Here is a 24,349-nt window from a genome sequence, read left to right as displayed (position 1 = left end):
TTTGCATTCCAGTCACCAGTGATAATTAACACATCCTGATTGCACGTTCAGTCAATTTCAGACTGTAGAAGTTGATACAATTCTTCAATTTCCTCATCTTTGGCTTTGGTGGTTGGGACATAAATTTGAATAATAGTCATATTAACAGGTCTTTCCTATAGGCATATGGATATTATCCTATCACTGATGGCACTGTACTTCAGGACAGATCTTGAAACCTCTTCAAACTGTCATTCTCAGCATAGTTGAGCATATGGTTTTCTGATTGAAAATGGCCAAAACCAGTCCATTTCAGCTCACTAATGCAAAGGAGATCAATCTTTATGCATTCCATTTCCTTTTTGACAACTTCCAATTTTCCTAGATTCATACTTCGTACATTCCATGTTCCAATGATTAATGGATGTCTGCAGCTGTTTCTTTTCAATTTTCGTTGTGCCACATCAGCAAATGGAGGTCTTGAAAGCTTTACCCTATCCATAGGAGTAAGGCTGGGTTTACTCAGCTGATTCAGCTCTTTCCCAGTCCTATTTTGAGAGCCTTCTAACCTAATCGGACTATTCATAAAGTTGTGCGGTAATGTATCAGCAGTGTTTCTTTACTATTCATAAGGTTTTCCCTGGCCAATTCTTTGAGAAGTGGATGGCCTCTTCTTCCTAGTCTCTCTCAGTCTGTAAGCTGGGCTGATACCTGTGCACCATGTGCATCCCGCTGGGTTTGAAACACCAGTGGCTCAGCCTCAAAACTCAAATCAACACATCACCACAGTAGGACAAACCGACAGATGAGTTTGTCTCCCTGTTGGAAACCTCTTTTAGTGTGCTGGGTTCATTAAATGACTACCTTTTTAAAAACAGTGTAGGCTTGTGTGGTGGTCACATCTGTGTGTCAACTTGGCTGGGCCTGGTTGAGTGGCTGGGCAGCTGAAAGTAGTATTCCCCATGATGAGACTGGTAATCAACTCTGTGATGGAATCTACTGTGAGCAGCTGAGTGGCTGCCTGTGGGTATGTGGTCTGCTTCCCAAATATAAGAAACAGCTCTGGGGGATGGTCTCTAGCCTATGGCGCACTTGGACCCTGCATGTAGCCGTGTTGTTGTTCAGCAACCTGCCATGCTCTGTTGACCTTGGGACTTAAATGGACTTGAATGAATGGCCTGCCATGTGGTTTGATAACATTGGAACTGTGCCTTTTCACTTGTCAACCTTGGGCTTGTCAGCCTCAGCAGCCAGAAGTTATCTAGGTGAAGAAAAGCCTCCAGCTCCAACAGGCCAGGAGCAGAAGGCAGAGCTGAAGCCCAAGGCCGAGGGGCTTTCACCCAGCCCCTAGAGCCTAGCACTTTGAACTCAGAAATAAAGCCTCCAAATTGTAAGAATAAGCTCCTGTTTGTTAAAGTCATCCCATTTGTGGTATATTCTTATCAGAGCAGCACTAGGTAACCAGAACAGCTTGTCTTTTATTGAATTACTGGGCCATCTTGTGAATGCGTTTCAGAAGAAGAATCTGTACAAAGTGGATAAGGGCATAGAGGAAAAGCTATGGATGGAGATGATTAAAAGTTTGAAAAGTAGAACCCATGAGAAAAGGCTAATGGATTGGCATTTTCAACATAGACATGGAAAGTGAAGTATGATTTAATAATGGGTCCCAAATACATGAAGGCCTTTCTTGTTTAGAGGATGGCAAATTGCAGTTATTTTATCTTAAAGAACAAAGCAAGAGGAAATGATTCGGGCTGCAGATTTAAGTTAGAAATGGGAACTTCCTTCCTCTAAAGATTATTTAATTTTTTTTCCCTTCTGGATTTTCTCTCTGACTTACAAACTTTTTCAAGTCTCCTCTACTTCAGGGGGAAAAAAAAAATTCCCATGGTGCTTCTCAAATTACCAAGTTACCAGCATCTCTCTTCTTCCCTTCCCTGTTAAATTTCTCTAAAGAGTTACAACGAGTGATGTTTTCAAAAGCCAATAGTTCTTTATTTTTCTTTTCTTTTTTTTTTTTTTCATATCATGCCAACAATTGTGAAGAATTTTGCTATCCAAAAACCCAGTAATTCTTAAAGTCTTGTAATGTGGCTTCTACTCTGTCCTGTCTGATAACTGTTTTATTGAGTGACACCATGGATCTTTGTCAACAGAGGACTTTTCTTAGTTTTTACCCCACTATCCATCGTGTCTAACTTTTTCTTCCTTCTGTTTTTTTCTTTTTTCCTTAAATATTTTCCAGGTTGACTATTTTCTCACCTCTTGTTCTCTGCTCTCCCACTATCTTTTAAATACTTACCCATTTCTAGATTTCCTGCTCTATCTGCCTCTCCTTCCTAGTCCTTATTTGAGAACTATCTGGTAGCGAAGCGCCTAAGGCACTTGACTGGTAACCAGAAGGCTGGGGGTTCAAACCCACCAGCCACTCCTCAGAAGGAAGGTTGGGCAATCTACTTCTGTAGTGATACTGCCTCGGAAACCCAAGGAGGGGTCACTATGAGTCTGGTCCGACTCAACAGCACATAGCAACAACAACAACAACTCTCAGTTGACTCATTCTAAAATACAAGCTGTGTCACATCTGCCTTTGCTCCTTCAATTTTTGGTTTGCTGAATTGGATGAATTCTGTTTCCATGGTATTCCCACTTGTACCATTCCTATTTGGTCCTGTATGCCATTTTTCTAGATTCTAGGACATACCATGTTGCACTTTCCTCTTTGTCTTTCCTCTCCTCAGTCTTTTCTCCATGCTATAGTAGACTGTACAATCTTACAAATCTATTTTCTTGAAGCATAATTATAGACATTATCATAATTTCATATCAGTTTGGGTTGAAATGTAGTTAGATTTCCCTAGTGCCCTGAGTCCTTTCTTTTATGGTCCTGGGCTTTTATCTAGCCCCAGTCTCACCACACACCCAAACCTATCATTTGCTAGTTTATTCTGATCACTTCATAGTTCCTCACAGCTTAAAGTGTTTTAACATGCTTTCATATTTACCTAAATCCCCAGCATTCCCTTTTCTACTTATATAACTATTCCTGATCTTCACAGTTTCTCTTTTGGGACAACTTCCATCATTATTCCCTTATAATCTGATATTAGGCTACCTTCTTATATCCTCCCATGTGACCTTGTACATATGACTGTCATGAAACTCCACTCACACACTGTTGTACAGTCATCATTGATTTCATTATCTGTCACTTACAGTGAATAGAGAGCTCCTTGAAAGCAGATACTGTGTCGTTTTCAGCTTGACATCTCTAGTGCCTTTCATTGGTGCACATTTTAAGTGTTGCTTTAAAATGTTGTATAAGGGGTGAATGAATGATTCTGTACTCATTACAGGATGAAAAAAAAATTCTCTGTTCCTAGCTCCAGAAATCCTATACACTCTAGCCTAAATTAATCTTTCCTATTTTATACCCAGAAATTCTCCTACTTTTACACATTCTTTCATTTGTTTTTTTACAACACTGAACTACATGCATTTTTTCACTATATACCTTATGTTTGCTACTGCCTTGCTTTTGATTATACACTCTGTAGCTTGAAATGCTTTTGCTTCTCTTTGTACCTCAATTCAGTCTCAGACTTGCTTCTAAGTCACATTGCTTATCCCCCAGCTAGGAATAACGACACCATCTTCCATACTCCTGTAGTAATTTCCTGGCCCTTGTTTGCCTTGGATTATAATTATTTTGATACATGTCTCACCTTTCCTACTAGTCATTAAGAATCCTAAGAGCAGGATCCATGCCAATTTAAGTAATGTATTTCTTATTTGACATAAAATAGTAAGTTACCCATTTCATCATTGATTTTTCAACATTGTTTTGAATCAATAAATGTAGGCAATATTAAAGTAATGGAAAACTCATTTTCTTTATACAGACCCTAAAACAAACAAGGAAAGTATCATGTTTTCCATATCTTATTTCTGCTTAATGTAGGGGGATGAACTGAATTGCCTATTCATGTTTCCCCTGATTTTAGAAAGTGGGGTAGTTTAAGGGATAATTCGGAGACTTATATTGCATATATCTTCAAAAGAGTAAAGGGATGAGGATGCTTGCCTAGATGTGCCACTGTAATAGCAGTTGGCTGTGCAAAACCTCATATGGCTGGAGATCACCTATGGGACTATTTACCATTATTTGCCATTCTGGGACTCGGTTTCCTCTTTGATTTAATGGAGGCTGAATTTGGTTCTTACAGAAATACTTTTTGTATTTTTATTTCTATGTTTCAGAGACTTTCCTCATCTCAATTTTTGAGCCTAAATTTATGTTTTATATAAATTGCTTTTGATGTTTCTTTGGTTTATCTTTTTGCTGAATGTTTCATACTTTTGGTATATATGTGTCCATCTGTGTGTACATATATGCATGCACACACATGAACAGTTAGAATGGTTTTTCACATAACTAACCTAGTGTTGTATTCTTAGACTTCCTTATTGAATTTCCTGTGAGACCTTAATCTTTACTCTGGTTTCTATGTGGAAGTCTCTTAGACTTTTTCTGGTAGGGTCCAAGGAAGTTCAAGACCACAAAAAGTGCAGCTAGTACCTTAGGATTTCCTGCTCCTATTATTTATTTATTTATTTATCCTGTATTGGTTTCTTCAGGCAATCTCTTAAAAATGATGTAAATACTTAGGCAATTCCTAACCAACTGAGATTTAATCTGGGTGATGCCCTGACAAGGCATTATCATTACTTAAATCTCTCTTGGGAGGAGAAAACAGTGACATGTGAAATCCCTTGAAGGAACTTAAAAATGTTTCACTTTTCACTCTGGAGAATCAAACTACCCCTCTGGCACTTCCATCAGTGTCTGAATAAAATATTTTCTGAGTGGGAAAATAAAATCTAGCTTAGGGCCCTTCTGTTATTAAAATTTATAGAATACTTATAATGAAGACTAGGTTGTCACAAAATCTGCAAGTTGATGATGGTCTTATTATCCAAGTGCAAAGAGATGTGGTGGCCCAGCCAAGAGGTTACTGAATTTCCTCAAACTCTTTTCAGATATTGGTATTTCAGTATTGCTTTTTGGTTTATATACTTAATGGTTTTTGTTTGTTTGTTTGTTATCTAACATGCCCAAATGACTTGCTAAAGTCACAGAACTGAACGAATTAGTGGCAAAGGCAGCATCATCAGTCAGGATTTCTGCAGCCTTGTCCACAGTCTGTTGAAGATTTTTCAGTTCTAAAGTTCTGTTTCTAAGAAACCCCAAATTTTCTCAGATTTAATCATAGCAGCATTGAATCCTGGTGAAAAGTATTTTAGAAAACTCACCTTACTAGTTTAGGTAACATACAACAGGTCTGTGTTCATTTCAGCAAATCAGTTCCACAGATATGTATAAGGTGTTACAGGAGACACAAAGGAGTGAGGACAATGCCTTTTAAAGTTCCATAAGAACTTTCCATCCTTTTGGGATATTTGCAGTCTTTTTAAAGGTGATTTGACAATTTCCAGTGTATTCAGTGTGTAGTCAATTTTAATCATTTGTAAGCCTCAATCAAACTAATGGTCTCCTTCACCCCTTGTGTGTCCATGTCTTTTCATTCCCCTTGCTTCTTCACACTTTCTTCAAGGCTCACTTTACAATTTTTTAAAAAGCTTTTTAGGTCATGAAAAGTATGCAAAGTTTGCTTCTCCTATTTTTCTCTGATACCTTTTTATTTCCCTTACCCTTGTCTGCAGTCCTCTCTGTTTTAGGCATCAACAATACCAACTACGTGTGACCATCTACATGTGTCCACAGGCTCAGTGAGTTAGAGGAGCCTCGTTGGAGCTAACAACTCCATTCCCGTGCTTGACTCTCATTGTCACCATGGGCTCTGCTTATGACTAACAAAGCTCTCATCTCATGATACAGTGGGAATGTACACTATGCTGAACCAAGCAGTGGGTGTTCCTTTACATAACACTTATTTTAAGAATTCTTAGTACAGATTTATAATTAGGAAGATTTATTAATATGAGAAATATTGAATACTTAATAAGGCTGTAAAAGAGATGTGAGATATATATATATATATATTTTTTTTTTGTTTTAATTTCTCCTTATTCTTTACTACCAAAATAAAAATCTGTCTACCTTTCATCTAATGCATGATGGCCAGTAATATCAGGATCATCCTGTTCCAGCATGTTCTATGAGGTGCTTGTGTTTCATTCTCCAGCCCACTCAGCATCCTAATTCGAGGCTCCACTTTCAACCTTCAGGTGCCCGCAGTTACTCTCACATCTGCAGTGTACATACATCACACCTGGCACTAGTGCCATACTGCAGGGGACAGTGGGAGCTGCCCACCTCAGGTTCAGGCAATAGAGGTGTATTGTCTGTAGGGAATTTCAAAAGATAATAGGACTGATTAAAATGCTTCTTTTTATTTTCATCATGTCCTGACTATTCTAAACAATGTCAAGGATAAAAGATACCTCCTAACAGGCTCATAGGAGCTCTAGTGGCATAGTGCCTAAGTCATTTGACTGCTAACCAGAAGGGTGGCAGTTCAAACCCACCAGCCACCCCTCAGAAGGAAGATTGGGCAATCTACTTCCATAGATATACAGCCTTGGAAAGCCAAAGAGGGGGTCGCTATGAGTCAAAATCACCTTGATAGCAGTGAGTTGAGAGTTGAGTTGAGCAGGCTCATGGCTTCTACATCCCCTCCTTGCTGTGGCCCTACCTGGCAAGTTTGGAGTAGAAGAGGAAAACCTTAGGTTTTTTTTTATTTTTTATTCCCCCTCTCCCACTTTCTCCCTCCTTATCTTTCTATTTTCTTTTTCCTTTTCCTCTCTCTTCTCTCTCTCTCTCCCTGTCTCTCTCAAAGTCTATACCTTTACTCTCCCAACTCCTGTTCACCAAAGCAGTTACCTGAAGACTCATACTCACTTTGTACCCTCCCTAGGGAAAGAACCTCTTGACATGTCCATACGTTAGGAAGCCCTTTGGCCATGAGTGTAGACCACAACCACCCTGGCATTTTCTATATCATGCGACTGTTATCCAAATGGCTTTGGCCAGAATTTTGCACTTGGATTTCATGTCTTTTTATATAATCCCAGCTAAGAGCACCCTTTATTTTGAGGTTCATATAAAATTGACATCAAGTCAATTCTGACTCATAGCAACCCTTTAGGAGAGACTAGAACTGTTCCCACAGGGATTCCAAGACTGTAAATGTTTACAGAAGCAGACTGCCTCATCTTTCTCCTGTGGAGTGGCTGGTGGGTTCAAAGCACTGACCTTCTGGTGAGTAGTCAAATGTTGTAACCACTGTGCCACTAGAGCTCTTTCTTATAAAGTTAGACTTCTTAATAGCCCCATGCCTAGAGTGGGTAACTCAGCATCATTTACAGCAAGCATATCTTGGAATTCCAGGGAGCTTGTTTTCTTCTTTGGTATATTAGTCTTATACATCTGATAAGTGTTGTGCCTTTCAAATGCTACATAGCTGCTGGTTCTTCCTTTCTCAACACACTACCAGCTCAAGGTAGTATTTAAATCACATGGAAGAACACAAAATTGAACCCCGAAACTTATACCACCATGATATTTTTCCTGATTTTTTTTTCCTACAGGAGTTTAACATCTTGCTGTTTCTGTGGGACTTTTCTCTTTTCTCTAGCTGACAGGCCCTTCACCTCTAACCTGAAATTACTGTCATTTCTTATTCAGAAAATTTCAAGTATTTTTGTTTTATCCTGTCTAGCCCTACTATCCTTCATGTTCATGAAGAAAAATCTTAAAGTGTGATCCTAAAACAAAGAAAAGTTATTTTTTTCCCATACAGGAATTTATCAGGTATCTCTCTATTTATTTTACTTTCCTCAAATTGTATTTTTATTTTCCTTCAATTTTACTTTAATCTGTATCACACTGGTACTCACATTAACAGGAACAAAAACCATGTTGGTCTAGTTAAAATGTTAATTATAAATATATAAATGGTAAAAGTACCTACTCCTGTATTCTGTAAGTCCTACTTTTCAGTCATGACTCCTTTGTGCAAGTATCTTCAACCCTTCTCCCTGGGAAGAGAGAAGACAGATCATGTTTTACAGTGAGTGTGTCACCCACATTTTCGATGGAATATTTTATGTTCCCCTTGGTATAAGCACATCTTCTGTGCAATTTGGCCAGTTTATTTATATCACTTTTGTTCCTCAGGGCCTTCTTTCTATAACCTATCCCTTAATCCTGAAATACACTTTTTTCTAGTTCCTGTTAGGACTATGTTCTTTCTATTTTCAATATACTTTATTAGGATATATATTAAACATACGGAAAAGCATAAAAAAATATGAGACCTTTGTGTTATAATGTACCATTAATACATGTTAAAATATGCTCTTTTTTCACTAGTCTTCTTTTTAAAATAAATAAAATGTCGAAGATAGCCTTTCTGAACTCCCCTTCCAGTTCTTTTCTCCTTCATCCCTCCTAGAATAACCCTCCTAGAAGTAATACCTCCTAGAAGTTAATGTTTATCTTCCCTGTATGTTATTTTATACTTTGACTACATATAGTGTGTGTATATAGGATTATTTTATGGGGTTGGAGTTATTTTCTCTGACTCTGCTCCCCTTGTTCAATATCCAACATTTCTTGGCAGCCTTGTTTCCACCCTTCATGGAAAAGGAAGCCAGGGCAAACTGAACGTGCTGGACCTCACTGCTTCCTTCGTTCTCCTTGACCCCTTTTCTTCTGTTGCTCTGTACCCTGATCTTACACGCATGCCACCATCTGACTCTGCTTCACCCCTCTCTTTCTTCTTTCATTCTTGGTGTACCAGTTTTAAGCCACTCTAATTTCTAGTTCTGACCTTGAGGATCAATACAAACTGAGTTTGTCTCTGCATTTATTTGGCCACAGGTAAGATGATGCCTTTTTTTTTTTCCACGGCCAGGGCTCAAGGTAGGCGAGCGCAGGGACTGGGGGCTGATTTTTGCTTGGGGGTGGCTCTATTTTAAGGACAGTGCCCAAGGTAGGCAGGCATTGGAGGAGTTAGGAACAACTAAGGGAGACAAACTTGTTTGTTACCCATAGTGGACAGGTTTCAGCAGAGCTTCTGGGCTAAGACAAACTCAGAAGAAGGAAGTGGCCATCTACTTCTCAGACAATTGGCCAGTGAAAACCTTATGAATAGCAGGGAAATACTGTCTGATATATTACTGGAAAACTTAATGAAAAGCCCTGAGACATTGTATGATATAGTGCTGGAAAATGAGCCCATCAGGTCAGAAGGCACTCAAAATTTGACTAGGGAAGAGCTGACTCCTCAGAGTAGAGACGACCTTAACAATATGGATACGATAATGCTTCCAGGACCTCCATTGGATGATTGATGGATTGACGCAGTGGCTGCCACAATTGGCTCAGGTATAGCAAAGATCGTGAGGCTGGCCCAAGACTGGACAGTGTTTCGTTCTGCTGTGCCTAGGGTCACTATGAGTCAGTGATGACTCGATGACACCTAACAACAACAACAACAAGATGCTATTACTAAAAACCTAAGAGACAAATGCAGTTATGGTAGTTAAGGTTATGTGTCAACTTGGCTGGCCTGGTTTTGAGTGACTGGGCAGCTGGATGTAGTTATTCCCCATGGTGAGACTGGTAATCTGCTCTATGGTGGAATCTACTGGAGCAGATGAGTAGCTGCCTTATAGATATGGTCTGCGTACTGTATATAAGGAGAAGTGTTCAGAAAGTCTGCATTTTTTGCACGTTTGAATCCCACACTTAAGTCGAGTCTTCATTCAGCAGCCTACTATGTTGTTTGCTGATCTTGGGACTGTTAATGGACTTGAATCAGTAGCCTGTCATGTGCTTTGGTAATACTGGGACTGTGCCCTTTTACTTGTTGACCTTGGGTTTGTCAGCCTTAGCAGCCAGCAGCTGCCTGAGTGAAGAAAACCTCCATCTTCAGTGGGCCGGGAGCAAGAGGCAGAGCTGAAGTCCAAGGTTGAGGGGCTTTCACCCAGCCCCTGGAGCCTGGCACCTGGAACTCAAATTTCTAGCCTCTAGAACTTTAAGACAGTAAACTTCTATTTATTAAAGGCATCCCATTTGTGGTATTTCTGTTAGAGCGGCACGAAGTAACCAAAGCAGCAGTTTGATTACTTTCAATTGTAGAGACCCTGCTGAGGGAAGAAAGGAGAGGGCTGTTTTAGAGGGTCTAATACACAAAAGATATGGATTATTTATTATGAAGTAGGACTAAAGGCATTTGCCATTAAGTAAATAGTAATCTTTTTACAAAATTAACTTGACTACCTAACTCTATTTATCCTCCTACATGTAAAACCAAACTAAAGCCAAATGTGCTCCTGTAGAGTCAAGTCAGATCCGACTCCTAGCGACCCCTCCTTGGGTTTCTGAGGCAGTATCACTACAAAAGTAGATTGCCCAACCTTCCTTCCGAGGAGTGGCTGGTGGGTTGAACCACCAGCCTTCTGGTTAGCAGTCAAATGTCTTAGGCACTACGCTACCAGAGCTCTCTCCTACATAGGTAGGTAATAATATCTCACTTTATGGTCTATATATAACTGTGATGTTTACATTTCTCTTTAAATTATCTGTGGCAAAATTGATTGCAAACAGATTTTCTTTTTCTTCTTACATGGAAAATATATTGTTTGCCTACCATGTGCAAGGCTTGTGTTTATGGAAATGGATTTGGACTATACTTTTCAGGGGCATGCCAAATTATTGTGACAGATATTCAGTGCTCAAAGAAGTTTATAATTGGGTTGCAAGACATATTTAATCAAATACTACTGGGGAAGATATTTATGCAAATACTGTTAGGGCATTTATTTACATACTACTAGGGAATGTGTTTAATCAAATACTACCAAAGAAAACACCTAGAGTCAGAGAGGAATGTGGAGGAGGGAGGATAGTGCTCTGCTTAGCTTATGTAAGGAACTGGTTTTGTGGTGTTTAATTGGACAAGGAGAATTCTTGTTTGTATGTTTTTAAAGGAGTTGGAGAGAAAGGAAGTTGAGAGATGAGCTACAATCCAACCATCATAAGTCTAAATTCTGCCATTAGGTAACAAATACCTTCCAGTTGTTTAGTAGATGTTTCCATGTCACACATTTCGTTATCCCTTCCTGACCTTCAAAATCCGAATAAACCCATAAGGAGCTGAGAATAAGAATAGAATCAAGTTGCCTAAAATCTTTCATCAGCTGTAAAATCCACAGCCATTGAGTCTATTCCAACTCAAAGCAACTCTATAGGACAGAGTAGAACTGCCTCATAGAATTTCCAAGACTGTGATCTTTATGAAAGCAGACTGCCTCATCTTTCTCCCATGGAGTAACTGGTGGGTTTAAATTGCTGACCTTTTGGTTAGCAGCCAAAGGTTTTAACCATTGCACCACTAGAGCTCCGCTGTCAGCTGTGGTCAGAGTATATCTTTGGCCTTTCTAAATAAATGCATGAACTGTGGGGCATATGCAAAGGCTGTTCTTGGTTGCCTTTCCCAGTACATATTTGAGAAGTAATTTAGGCCTTCACCTTCCTCTTTTCATCTGCAAACCTTATGTTTGCTTTCTCTGCACAGAAGCCAGGATTCTCTACATGGGCCCAACAATCTCTTACTAAAATGATTCAATTAAATTACAGTGCACACATGCAACACATTAATGAAATACCTACTGAGTGCCCACATGAAAGGTATTGGTGGGTAGAGCAGGAGGAGAAAAATGACTTCAGCTGTAAATGAAGCTTTTGTAGCATCTTTTACATCTGGTCATTGTATGGTTTACCATTCCTCCTCTTGGCACATTTTCCTTCCTTAACATTACTATTTAGGTATATAGTTGACAACTTGCTAGAGGATCATGCTGGGAAATACAGTGAACTAACTTCTTAACGTCTTCCTTTTCTTAGAAAAGAGCCCAGAACAATTAGAACCTGTGTTCACAGATGGCCAGGAGTACCAGATGTTTTGTCTTTTCTTTCTTTTTTAAAATTTACTCTTTCACTTTTATTTTAGGCAAAGAGGCTCTTTCAAAGTTGTTGCTCCCAAAAGACCACAAAAGGCCTAATGAATATGCTGATGACTTGTCTGTTGAAGTAACTTTAGATTAAGAATTTGAGCAAGAAGTAGATTTTAAAAGGCCTTAGGGTAAAGCTTTATATTTATAAGTTTTAGTAAATGTAAACAGTTTTGACATATATTTAGGGGCAATTGCCATCCTCTAAGTGTTCCCAAATGACACTACATATTTTAAGTTTTAGAATATAAAGATTGAGGGGATAAATCAAACCCAGAGGTTTCTTCCAAAAGCCAGTAGTGTTTAGGTAAATTTGGTATTAATTGTCTATGACACAACTTGATAAAAGTGTTTTTTGATGTGTGTAACTGTTTGTGTGCTGAGAAGATTGTGATGAAAAGAAAAACTTTCTGGGAATCAGGAGATAGGAAAGTTGACCTAATAGGTTCCATAAACTTCAGTTTGGTACTGAGTTTTTATGCTCTGTTTTAGAGTTTTTCACCCATAAAAACCGTGTTTGTTATTCTTCTTAATTCCATTATTTTCTGATTAAACACACTACCATCAAGTTGGTTCTGACTCACAGTGACCCTGTAGGATAGAGTGACCTGCCTCATAGGGTTTCCAAGGTTGTAAATCTTTACAGAAGGAGACTACCTCATATTTCTCCTGTAGAACAGCTGGTGGGTTTGAACTGCCAACCTTTTGGTTAACAGCCAAATGCTTTAACTACTACATTACCCAAAACCAAAAACCAAACTCACTGGCATCGAGTTGATTTAAACTCATAGCGATCCCTGTTGGGTTTCCAAGGCTGTAAATCTTTACAGAAGTATATTGCCTGATCTCTCTTCCATGGAGTGGCTGGTGGGCTTGAGCCACTGACTTTCTGGTTAGCAGCCAAAATGCCTTATCCTCTATGCCACTAGAGCTCTTTCTATACCACCCAGAGGTTCTTTGTTTTCTGATTAAAACCAAACCAACACAAACCCATGGCCATGGAGTCAGATCCGACTCATAGCGAACACTCCTTGGGTTTCTGAGGCAGTATCACTACAGAAGTAGATTGCCCAAACTTCATTCCAAGGAATGGCTGGTGGGTTTGAACCACCAGCCTTCTGGTTAGCAGTCAAATGCCTTAGGCACTATGCCTCCAGAGCTCCTTATTTTCTGATTAGGTATTGCTTATTAAGGAGTTCCTGGATCGTATAAATGGTCAAGCACTTAGCTCCTAACCAAAAGGTTGTTGGTTTGAGTCCACTCAGAGGTTCCTCTAAAGACAGCCATGGTAATCTACTTCTGAAAAAATCAGCCATTGAAAACCCTAGGGAGTGGTTCTATTCTGACACACATGTGGTTGCCATGAGTCAGAATCAGCTGGAAAATAATTGGTTCTTAAGCCCTAGTACTGTGTGAGGAGGTATTTTATATGGCTCATCTCATTGAGTCATGAGCCTTGTGAGTAGTAATAGTTTAACAGCTTCAAAACATGGACTCAGAAGTCTGACACCAGCTTGCTCCACTGAAGCAGTGGTTCCTATGTGCCAGTCTGCAGACTGTGTCTGTCCACTATGAAGTTTCTCCCAGCATATGGGAAGGAAGAATAAATGGATCATGTTGTGGAATTTTCATAAAGTTAAATATAAATACTCCATTATTCCTTTACTCCTTTGTTTAGAAACTAAATATTATTTGGTTTTACTGATAAAGAGAGACAGTGATAAAGAAAGCTTTATGTATGTCCCTGTTCCTCAAAATAAAGCATTTGCAAGTTTGTTGGTTCTTCCCTTCCCCCTCTTTTTCAATCTTTTCACTTGTTTCTAGATAATAAACCTCACAACACCTGACTTAAAAAAACATATATTATCACAACCAAACTCTGTAAACGTGTCCATGCCATTTTTCAGAGCAAAGCTATTAAAATATGAAGGGAAGGAAATTATTTGTTATATTATGTCTAACAGATATCTAGCCACTGTTTAAAGTTTACATTTAATGTAATTTCCTATGTTGTAATTTCATTCTGATTCAGTCTCATCTTTATTGGGCTTTACATGAGATTTTTTTAATGGAACTTTGGACAAGAATCATTCTTTAAGGAAATGTTCTTCATCTGGAATGTTTTCCTTTCCTATCTTTCACTAAAGCCCTTGTTTAAAAATAACCCTGTCATCTGTTGACCATCTTCAGTGCTAACAGTGTTTTACTTTACTACTTCCTTAGTGATACAAATGAAGTTGACATACCACCCAACACTAGAGTTGGCACCAAACGCTATATGCCTCCTGAAGTGTTGGATGAGAGCTTGAATCGAAATCACTTCCAGTCTTATATCATGGCGGACATGTACAGTTTTGGACTCATCCTCTGGGAGGTTGCTAGGAGATGTGTATCAGGAGGTAAGTAACAGTGATATCTTTGAAAAGCTACAGCTAGAGTTACCACAAATCCTTTTCATTATCCATTTGAAGTCAAAGTTGTCATATTGTCCACAAAATCAGGCTTTCTTTTATTTTCCCATTGGTTTCTGTTGATACATTCACATTTCTCTCAGGAAATGAGGTCTGACTTCTCTTACTGTTCCCTATGCTCCACCTACTGCCGATGAGTCTCTTCTAGCCACACTGTCAGCTTCCCCTGCCTTTTCAATGACCACTCTCTTCTACTATATTTATTATCTTGTTTCTTTCTTGACTCTCTCTCAGTAGTTGCTCCATCAAATCACCCTCTTTCCTATTCTTTCAGTCTCTTCCCACTAACCTGCTAGTCTCAATCTGAAATTCCAGTGCCCAACTCCTTTCCACAGATGGCAGAACAGACAGATGTGGGCTGGGATACCCATTCTTTTTTCCTCTATTACTTTACTTTCTATAAAAACTTCCCTATAAAACAGTTTGAACACGTAAGTTTTTATCAAAAAGAAATTACAATGTAAGAATAGTTATTGTCTATGATAAGAATTTTCTATAATCCCCAAAATTCTCTAGTAAGACCAGTTGTAATACATAAGAAGACGTTTTCAAATATTCAGGGGTTGCTTATACTGTTTTGATTGTTGTTGTTGTTGTTATGTGCCGTCAAGTCAGACCCGACTCATAGTGACGCCTCCTTGGGTTTCCAAGGCAGTATCACTACAGAAGTAGATTGCCTCATCTTCCTTCTGAGGAGTGGCTGGTAGATTTGAACTTCCAGCCTTCTGGGTAGCAGTCAAGTGTCTTAGGCACTATGCTACCAGAGCTCCCACTGTTTTGATTACAGCTGCATAATACATCTTCAAGTAGATTGTAACACCTTTTTGGATAAGGAACTGTGTCTAGTCTCTAGTATCTTATACCCAGTATGTTGTTCTGTACATGTTTGTTCTCAAGAAATAACTTGATACTACTGCTCTTCTTCATATTGGCCAGTTTAAATGCCCCTTCAAGGAGCTCTGGTGGCATACTGCCTAAGGCACCTGACTGCTAACCAGAAGGCTGGTGGTTCAAACCCACCAGCCACTCCTCGGAAGGAAGATAGGGCAATCTACTTCCATAGTGATACTGCCTCGGAAACCCAAGGGGGGTCGCTATGAGTCGGGTCCAACTCGATGGCACATAACAACAACAACAATGCCCCTTCATGAAAATATGACCTTCCTCAGGATTCTGAAACTTCAGCATGCACTGAAGTGGCCTGGGCTTATTCCTCGATCTGTATTTTATTATCCGTGAGACCTTGGGCTAGTTACTACATTTTCTTTGTTTCAGTTTTCTCGTCTTAAGAATGAGGTTGATCATGATGTCTATCTCTGATGGTTGTTATGAGTATTCAGTGACTGTAAAGAGAATTAAAGCTGCCTGGCACATAAATAGCACTCACTGTTGCTCTTGCTGTTATTTGACGTCGAGTAGGACCCAACTCATAGTGACCCCTCCTTGGGCTGGAGGCAGTATCACTACGGAAGTAGATTGCCTCATCTTCCTTCTGAGGAGTGGCTGGTGGGTTTGAACTGTCAGCCTTCTGGTTAGCAGTCAAATGCCTTAGGCACTACGCTACCAGAGCTTCTAGCACTATTATTAGTAGTATTAATTCTCATTTTGTTTGTAGGGTCTTAACTGATATTTAGATTCATATTTAAGTGTAAAGAACATACAGTTTACCAACAGGCAGTCACACTTTAGTAGATAGACCATCTTCAATGCTACAATACCTTCTAAACCTGAGCTCTGGGAAATCTGAGATCTTATCATCAATTCAAAATAGATCATGTTCCTTCTAAAGAAAAAGCACTCTTGTGAAGAAGGAAAGTTAATGCAGGAAATGTTCCCTATTGAGATATTGAATAAACCTCCCATCATAAGTATGAAGAAGAAAAGAAATTACACAAATATAAATTAACTATTGGCTGTCCTCTGATGTCATGCTTTATAAAGAGTAAGTAAACCTACTTTTGAATTATACACTTATACTTATTTAAGAGGGAGTTCTGGTGGTATAGTGCCTAAGGCATTTCACTGCTGACCAGAAGGCTGGCGGTTCAAACCCACCAGCCAATCCTCAGAAGGAAGATTGCACAATTTACTTCCATAGAGATATCACCTTGGAAACCCAAGGAGAGATTGATACTAGTTAATAGGTTCATAGAAGTTGGAAGAGTAGTATAGTGCATGATTGATTTTCTAATGATATTATTATTATTTTAAGAGCTTGTTTTACATTCAACGTAACGCATACATTTAGTTTCATTCCCTATTTGCTATGTCCAACCCTAACCCAGTGTCCTCCCCTCCCTACCCTGCAACCCTCCCCCTGGGCCCCTCATAATTATGCACTCCTGTTTGTCCTGCATTTCCTCAGTTTGAATGTTGGTCCTCTGGTGTCCCATGGTCTATTGCTCTAAGAGATGTATTACCATAGAGTATGTGGGTGTGTCATCCTGAGTTGAGTGGTCTGCGTGTACATCTTGTTAACTATTGGGCTGAGAGCCCACCCCTGGGGGTGAGTTTTATTTCAGGCACCGAATGTATTCCAGGGCCATAGTATTGGGAGTCTCACCAGATTTCATCTGACCAGTAATTCTGGTCATTATTGAGTTTTTGGATTTTGTGCCATGTTTTCCCTCCCACTCTATCCAGGATCTCCAGATTTGAACCTTTCCTGAGTGGTTGGCATTGGTAGCCGGGCACCATCTAGTTCTTCTGGCCTTGAGGGCCATCGTGTCCTCCGGCTGATTGCTTCTAAATGCCGTTTTTTTTTGTGTGTGTGTGTGTGTTTTTCTTCACTTCCAACGCTAGGAGACCATTAGCTGTATCTTATATGGCTGCTTGAAAGCTTTTAAGACCCCAATCGCTACTCACCAATATAGGATGTGGAGCAATGCTTTTATGTATTTTGTTGTGCCAATTGAGTCTGGTGCACCCCAGTATTATGGTCCTGAGGTAGCAGATCTATTGGATCTCTCTCCCATAGTGTCGGGATATCTGTGAGGGATTACTCTGTGTCTGTCTTCTATTGTTTCTGTAAGGACTGCAGGTATTGTTTTATTGAACATCTAAAGCAGATAGGGGTAGAATAAGCCTATACTTGAAAGTCGGTAGGCCTTGATAGAAGAAAAATGATTCTGAGCTTAAAACCAACCAAACTTGCCTTATTAAACCAAACTAACTGCCATCAAGTCGATTCCAACTCATAACAACCCTGAGATAGAGTAGAATTTCCCCATAGGTTTTCCAAGGCATGGAAGCAGACTGCCTCATCTTTCTCCTGTGGAGTAACTAGTGGGTTTGAACTGCTGATCTTTTGGTTAGCAGAAGAATGCCTTAACCACTGCGCCACCAGAGCACCTTCCTTATTAAACAGCAGGGTATTAATGTTCTAGGGCCTATGGAGATTTGATAAGGTACTCTGGTGGTTGTTTTTTGTTTTTTTAATGGAGATTTGATATGCACAAAATTGATCCCTTATCTCTGTATAAAATTGATTTTATGGCCTAGGGCAAGTTACTTAACCCCTCAGAGCCAAGTTTTCTCTACTGTGTAGTGTAGATAACCATGCTGTTTCATAAATGTGTTTGTGAGAGTTTAATAAGATAATTTATATAGCACACCTACCTCCATTTCTGGTACATAGTAGGCTATCAACAAATTAGTTTCTCTTCTCTTTACAGGGACGCAAAGCATACAAAATTCTATCCAATAACACTTTCCTTTATAAACATATTGGAAATTCTGGGCATTTCTTTCTTTCAAGTCCAGATACATTTGAGCAGAACAGACATATCTAGATCTAAGTTGTACAAATACTGGAAGGCAAAGAGGGAGGAAAAGGTTTTAGAGTTTAAGACACTGAATGGAAATTTTTGATAACTCAATTACATGATCAGGAGAAAGGAAGAGGCTCTATAGTTCAAAGCATACTGGGGTTAATTCATAATTTTATGTGGTAACTCTGGCTCTGTCGCAGTATATATGCCTGCCCTACCATTCATCCATTAATCCATCCAGACACACCACCATTAAGCACTAAGGAAAATATGAGAAGAATTAAATAAACATGGTTCTTGTTCTCAAGATGTTTCCAGGGCCTTTGGCTTCAGAATTAGGAAGGAGGGAGGAATTGAAATGAAGCTGCATTTCCTATATATCAGGCCCTATGCTTTTATTAGAGATGAAATATAACAAAAGGACATTTTAACATAGATAATACATATAATCGTATCCTAGGTTCTCAGTGGAATTAATAGTGAGTTGAAATGGTCTGAGAAAGCTTTGGAAACTTCTGGACCTTTATGGGCTTGAGTTTACAAGAAAGAGCATAATGCAAACTCTGGATTTTGTAGGAATAAATGCCCAGTGAATTTAATGATGCAGTGTATAATCTGCTGCTCTGGCAGTATCATCTTGTTCAGGTAAAGAGCGATGACATTTTTATAAAAGATGATTTAGGTGCTCCAGAAAGAGTGTTCGAAGTAGCATGCTCTGAAGACAGAAGCTGAGTATAATTGTCATGAGGAGTTAATCAGACAAAGTTAAAAATAAGACACAAGTAGCCTGCTCTTTAAAAGGACAGGAAGAAAATGATACAAAGAAGATACTGGGAAAAGATGAAATAGAATTCAGTGCAATAACCACAATTTTTCAAAAGATGACAGAGGTTTATATTTTAGGGAGCTCTGGTGGTGTAATGCCTAAGATATTTAACTGCTAACCAGAAGGCTGTTGGTTCAAACCCACCAGCCACTCCTCGGAAGGAAGACTGGATAATCTACTTCCATGGAGATACCACCTCAGAAACCCAAGGAGGGGCTGCTATGATTTGGAATGGACTTGACAGCAGTGAGGTGTTTTTTTTTTTTTTTTTTCCTCAAGTAATGTTTCTTTCAGCAATACATATTTTTTCCCCCAATAGTAGCAATATATGCCTTGTAAAAAATTATGACAAATACAGGCACTTTAAAGAAAAAAAAAAGTCAGATAACCTTCTTAAAAAAAACTTCTTAAAAAAAAACTCAGTGCCATTGAGTCCAAGTCTGTTCCGACGTATAGCGACCCCTCCTTGGGTTTCCGAGGCAGTATTGGTATGGAAATAGATTACCCAGTCTTCCTTCTAAGGAGTGACTGGTGGGTTTATACCACAAGTCTTCTGGTTAGCAGTCAAATGCCTTAGGCACTATGCCACACAACCTTAGCACCTGAAAAAAATCATTGCTGATATTATTGGGTATATGTAATTTTCTAAATTTCTAATGTGCAAAAACACATTGTTATGATTAAGCAGCAAAATGTAAATCTGACATATTGCTCAAGTTAGATATAATGCCAGATTTATTATGAGATTCATAATCTCATGCTACAGCAATAGAATCAGCCACATAGTATGCAATATGAGTTCAGATTTGTTTGCCAGATTTGCTTTGAGATTTAATGTAGATTTTTTTTTAATTTGGCATACAAGAGTCTTTGTAAAATTAGAAATAAATTTGAGATTCTCCTTTTACTTAGCTTTCAGAAATTAGAAAAATGGCTCGAACAACTATAGTGATATTTTTTCATTAGACTTTCTTTTCATTAAGCACCAGTTGGGTAAATTTTTTCCAAAATTCATTTTGCTGTTTTTAAAATTGAACTTGTCTTTAATACTGATAGCCCCCGTCATTGATAATAGTTTTGTACATGTGTTAGATTTTTATTTCTATTTCACAGAAAATAATAATAATGATAATAACAAAACATATTTTCAGGTATTGTGGAAGAATACCAGCTTCCCTATCATGATCTAGTGCCCAGTGACCCCTCCTATGAGGACATGAGAGAGATTGTATGTATCAAGAAGCTACGTCCTTCATTCCCCAACCGGTGGAGTAGTGATGAGGTAAGGCTTGAGGTAACCATGTGGTTATGGCGGACTTCTAAACAAACTTTTCTTCTTGTTCCCAAATTCCAGATACTCCTTACAGAAACATTTTGTCTGTCTTTGATGGTGATGGTAATGCTACGTCATTGAAATAATTTATATGTAGCTAAGTGCAGTGCGGTAACTTTTCTGTTTCTTTTTCAATTTTAATTTTGCTGCTTCTACGTGGTTCAAACCCACCAGCCACTCCTCGGAAGGAAGATGGGGCAATCTACTTCCGTAGTGATACTGCCTCGGAAACCCAAGGAGGGGTCGCTATGAGTCGGGTCTGTCTCAACAGCACACAACAACAACAACCAACAGTACACTGAGTTGGTCATTATTTAGCCTGCATAGCAGATGCCATTGTTTCATTTATTTATGATGTCTTGACATTTGCATAATGGCTATAGTTTCCATTTGTGTGTGTGTATGAGTGTTTATTTATTATTATTATTATTATTATTACCCTATGGGCCAGTTCTACTCTGTCCTACAGGGTTACTATGAGTCGAAATTGACTCGACGTCAACAGAACAGGAAATAAAAGTAAGTGACTGTTTTAAAGCATCGTGATTTTTGTCCATGACCATTGCAGATTTTCATATTTTAATGAGCAAAAGTATAAGCATCTGAGGAATTAGGCTTTCTGTATACAGAAATGCTATACATCATCCTACTTGGGATGCCTGACTATGCTGTGGATCTTTGTTAATAAGGATGATGAGAAGTGATTTGAGCAACTCCACATTCAGGTTGGCTATAAGCATATGGTGACAAGATGACAAGATGAAACAGACCTGAAAGGAGCTGCAGAGAAAAAGGCCTTGTCTTTTTTTTTTTTTTTTTGACTCAGTCTCCCCGCCTCCTATTCTATCTTCCTCTCCATCTTCTCTTTTAGTCTTCAGACTTACCCAAACCTGGAGTGGTCTTGCAGGCTAGAATATTCCAAGACTGAGTTTGAGACACTCTCAGGAAAAAATAAAAAAGACTCTTCCCAAACATGTGCCTAAGCCAATGCAAACATGTGGACAATGCACTATTTATAAACTAATTTTTCAGAGTTAAATCCAGTTAAAAATTATTTTGGTTGTTAGTTGTGTGTATAGTCACTGAAGTGTTAAAGAATGCATATGTTTTCTAAAAAACTGTGCAGAAGTCTGGGTGGGAGGCTGAAGTTACATTATTTTGAAGGTGGTTATGGGCAATGGTGTTACTTAAACATCCCTGAACTGAGGACTTCCAATGAAGTGAAATTGTGCCTTTCAACAGGAAGTCTAGTAATTGATGTATGGCAGGAGAGCACAGGGAAAGTTTTAGTGATGAGCAGGTCATTAATCTTGTTAAATAGTGCAGCGTGATGCTATTATTATAGCAGACAGCTGTGATTTACAAATAAGCATGTTTGTTTGAATAGTATGGAATTAGATCAAAGATTTGAACTTACCAAGTGTTATAAACAATCTGGGAGCATGGAGTGGAATGGTATTGTTGTATTTGTTTAATAGTGCCTTGCAAAGACACCCTTCTGTCACCAGCTAAACCACCTGCTTGTTCCCATCATGGAATGACATGAAAATCAATTTTGGTCATATACAATTATGCATGAAAGAGAACTCTTTTCTGGAATGGTCTATCTTCATATTTTGAAGAGTATCTTTGAAAAATATATTCAGATTTCAGAAATGCAGTAAGAGCCAAATGTCAGGTGTCAAAACTTGCAGAAAATACATTTCTCTAATGTTACTCCAGTTTTATTTTTCTCTTCCCACAGTGTCTACGGCAGATGGGAAAACTCATGACAGAGTGCTGGGCTCACAACCCCGCGTCACGGCTGACAGCCCTGCGTGTGAAGAAAACACTGGCCAAAATGTCAGAGTTCCAGGACATTAAACTCTGATTTGAAGGGAAGAGTAAGCCCCTCCTGAGAAAGCCAATAGATACTTTTCTGTTTGTGGGCAGAGCAAAATATGTTAAAGAAGCATCCATGGTACAACCTTGAACATCATCCTGCTTCCCAGTGGGTTCAAACCTCACCTCTCAGGGAGAACCCTGGAAAAAGACAGAGAAGTTCTCAGAAACACAGATTCATCCATGTCTGGTTGTAGGAGGGAGAAATCGCTTGGGTAACTTGTTCAAGATATGATGCATGTTGCTTTCTAAGAAAGCCCTGTATTTTCAGATAGCCTTTTTTTTTTTTAAGATGCTTTAATTTTGCCAAAATAAAACAAATGTAGAAGTTTTAAGGTTTATACTATTATAGTTTTAATAATAACAACAAAAATTCTTCCCAGAAACTCTGCTGGAAAGTAAAATAAAATGTTTGTTTTTGTTTGTTTCCCATTGATAACTATTATTGCACTCTACAAACCAAAAGATAGTCTGTGACGTTGGAGAACTCAGAATGGAACTAACTCATTTTAAAGCCCTTGCCCCCCACCTGCCTCCTCCAACCACTTTGGCCAGCCCACATTAGGGGCACCTCAGCAATGTGAATACACCTGGGTATACATACCACCTGTCTGGAAGCACATTTCAGAATTCCTGCAGGCGACCTTTTGCAGCTTCAGACAATATGGAACAAATGAAGATTTTATGTGACTCTAATAGAAGATGCGCCAATGGTGTTCGTCAGAACCACTTTGTGTTTCTGATTCTGTAAGACATACCTTTCATGGTAAAAATCCCTTTCTTTTCATTAAACACAAACAAAGCTTTTCTTATGTGGAGAGAATTGACCCGTGTATGCGTTTGATCTCTCAAATGAAAGGATCAATATTAAATAAAACTGATATCTGTTGTGTTTAAGACAAGGTGCTTTTAAAACAGGGATAATTTGCTCTGTGTTGCCTACAAGTAAGGGATGAGGATGGGAGCACAAATGGCTTATTTCTTTTATATGCAAAAGAGCCAGTTTCCGAAGCACAAGGAAAAAAGTATGCACACATTGTATTTATACATAAAGAAGGTTTTCTTTTTGTCATTGTCTTTTTCTTCTGTGTGTGAGATGAAGGAAGGAGAGGAAGCATCTGTCAGGTTAGTTTAACTAAATTTTAATTTAAAAATAAATATAACCTCCAGATGAGACTGCAGGAGAGAGTAGAGCCATGAAATACTATGGCTGCTGCGATATATTCTAGAAGATAGCGATCAAGTATGTACATCTTAAACGGTAATTTCACATTTTAGGAAAGCTGACTCAATTTATTTTATTTTCGTGTTATTGAGTTCACTTTTTAATTTATTTTTTTCTTCTTCTCTGTGGCACTTGTGTGAAACATCTCTTCCCATACTCACTTCTATGGGCTTTTAACTTTTGAACAACATGGGTAAAGTTTTTGGGCCAGTGCTTCTTAGCACCAGGGACATAATAAAATTTTAAAGTTGTACACATCCCTCTCTCCTTTATTATTCATTTACATTTCTGTACTGTGATTTTCTTTTGTTTCTTAGAACTTCTGTAGTGTTTAGCAAAGAATTTGAAAATAATCCCTTAGACTTTTTTTTTTTTTTTTTAAGAAAAAAGACGCTCCTTACAGAGTACTCCAGGGGGCAGTGTTTTATAACACATTTTCACCACTCAGTGACTGAAAGATGGAAGGTTTTTGAAAATTTGACAGCTACATGAAAAATGGGAAAATATTTTCCTCACTTCTGAAGTAGGCTTGCAGCTGGTGACTTGTTCATGCAGAAAACATCCTAGAGCAGTGAGGAACTATGAGGTGTGCTTACAATTTGGGAGAATCATAAGGAGAAACAAAAGTCCTCTATATTCAGCATTCACTTCCCAACGCTGTTTTCTCTTGTAACTAAGAAAGAATTTAATAAGCCTTGTTTTTGTTTTTTAAGTACTGAAGACAGTTCCAAATATAACTGCAAGGAGAATATTGCATATATTAATATTAAACTAACCTCACTAGCATTTTAAAAGTTCCTTTTTCTTGTGTCAAATTAT

The 24,349-nt window shown here is 38.6% G+C and overlaps 1 protein-coding gene across 1 annotated transcript in view; it reads left to right on the top strand.

Annotated features, from left to right (window-relative positions):
* Positions 1 to 22,294, top strand: part of BMPR1B (bone morphogenetic protein receptor type 1B) — a 203,309-nt gene extending 181,015 nt beyond the window's left edge. Inside the window, exons 8-10 of the mRNA XM_007946395.1 lie at positions 14,215 to 14,423; positions 20,243 to 20,373; positions 22,169 to 22,294. Coding sequence (XP_007944586.1) covers positions 14,215 to 14,423; positions 20,243 to 20,373; positions 22,169 to 22,294 — 466 coding nt within the window. The remainder of the gene's footprint in view (positions 1 to 14,214; positions 14,424 to 20,242; positions 20,374 to 22,168) is intronic.
* The last annotated feature ends 2,055 nt before the right edge of the window (positions 22,295 to 24,349 follow it).

Source organism: Orycteropus afer, unplaced genomic scaffold, assembly GCF_000298275.1.
Source record: "Orycteropus afer afer isolate SDZICR_OR568_19922 unplaced genomic scaffold, OryAfe1.0 scaffold00159, whole genome shotgun sequence".
Lineage (NCBI taxonomy): Eukaryota > Metazoa > Chordata > Mammalia > Tubulidentata > Orycteropodidae > Orycteropus > Orycteropus afer.
Note: the sequence above shows the minus strand (reverse complement) of the source record. Positions and strands in the feature narration are given on the sequence as shown.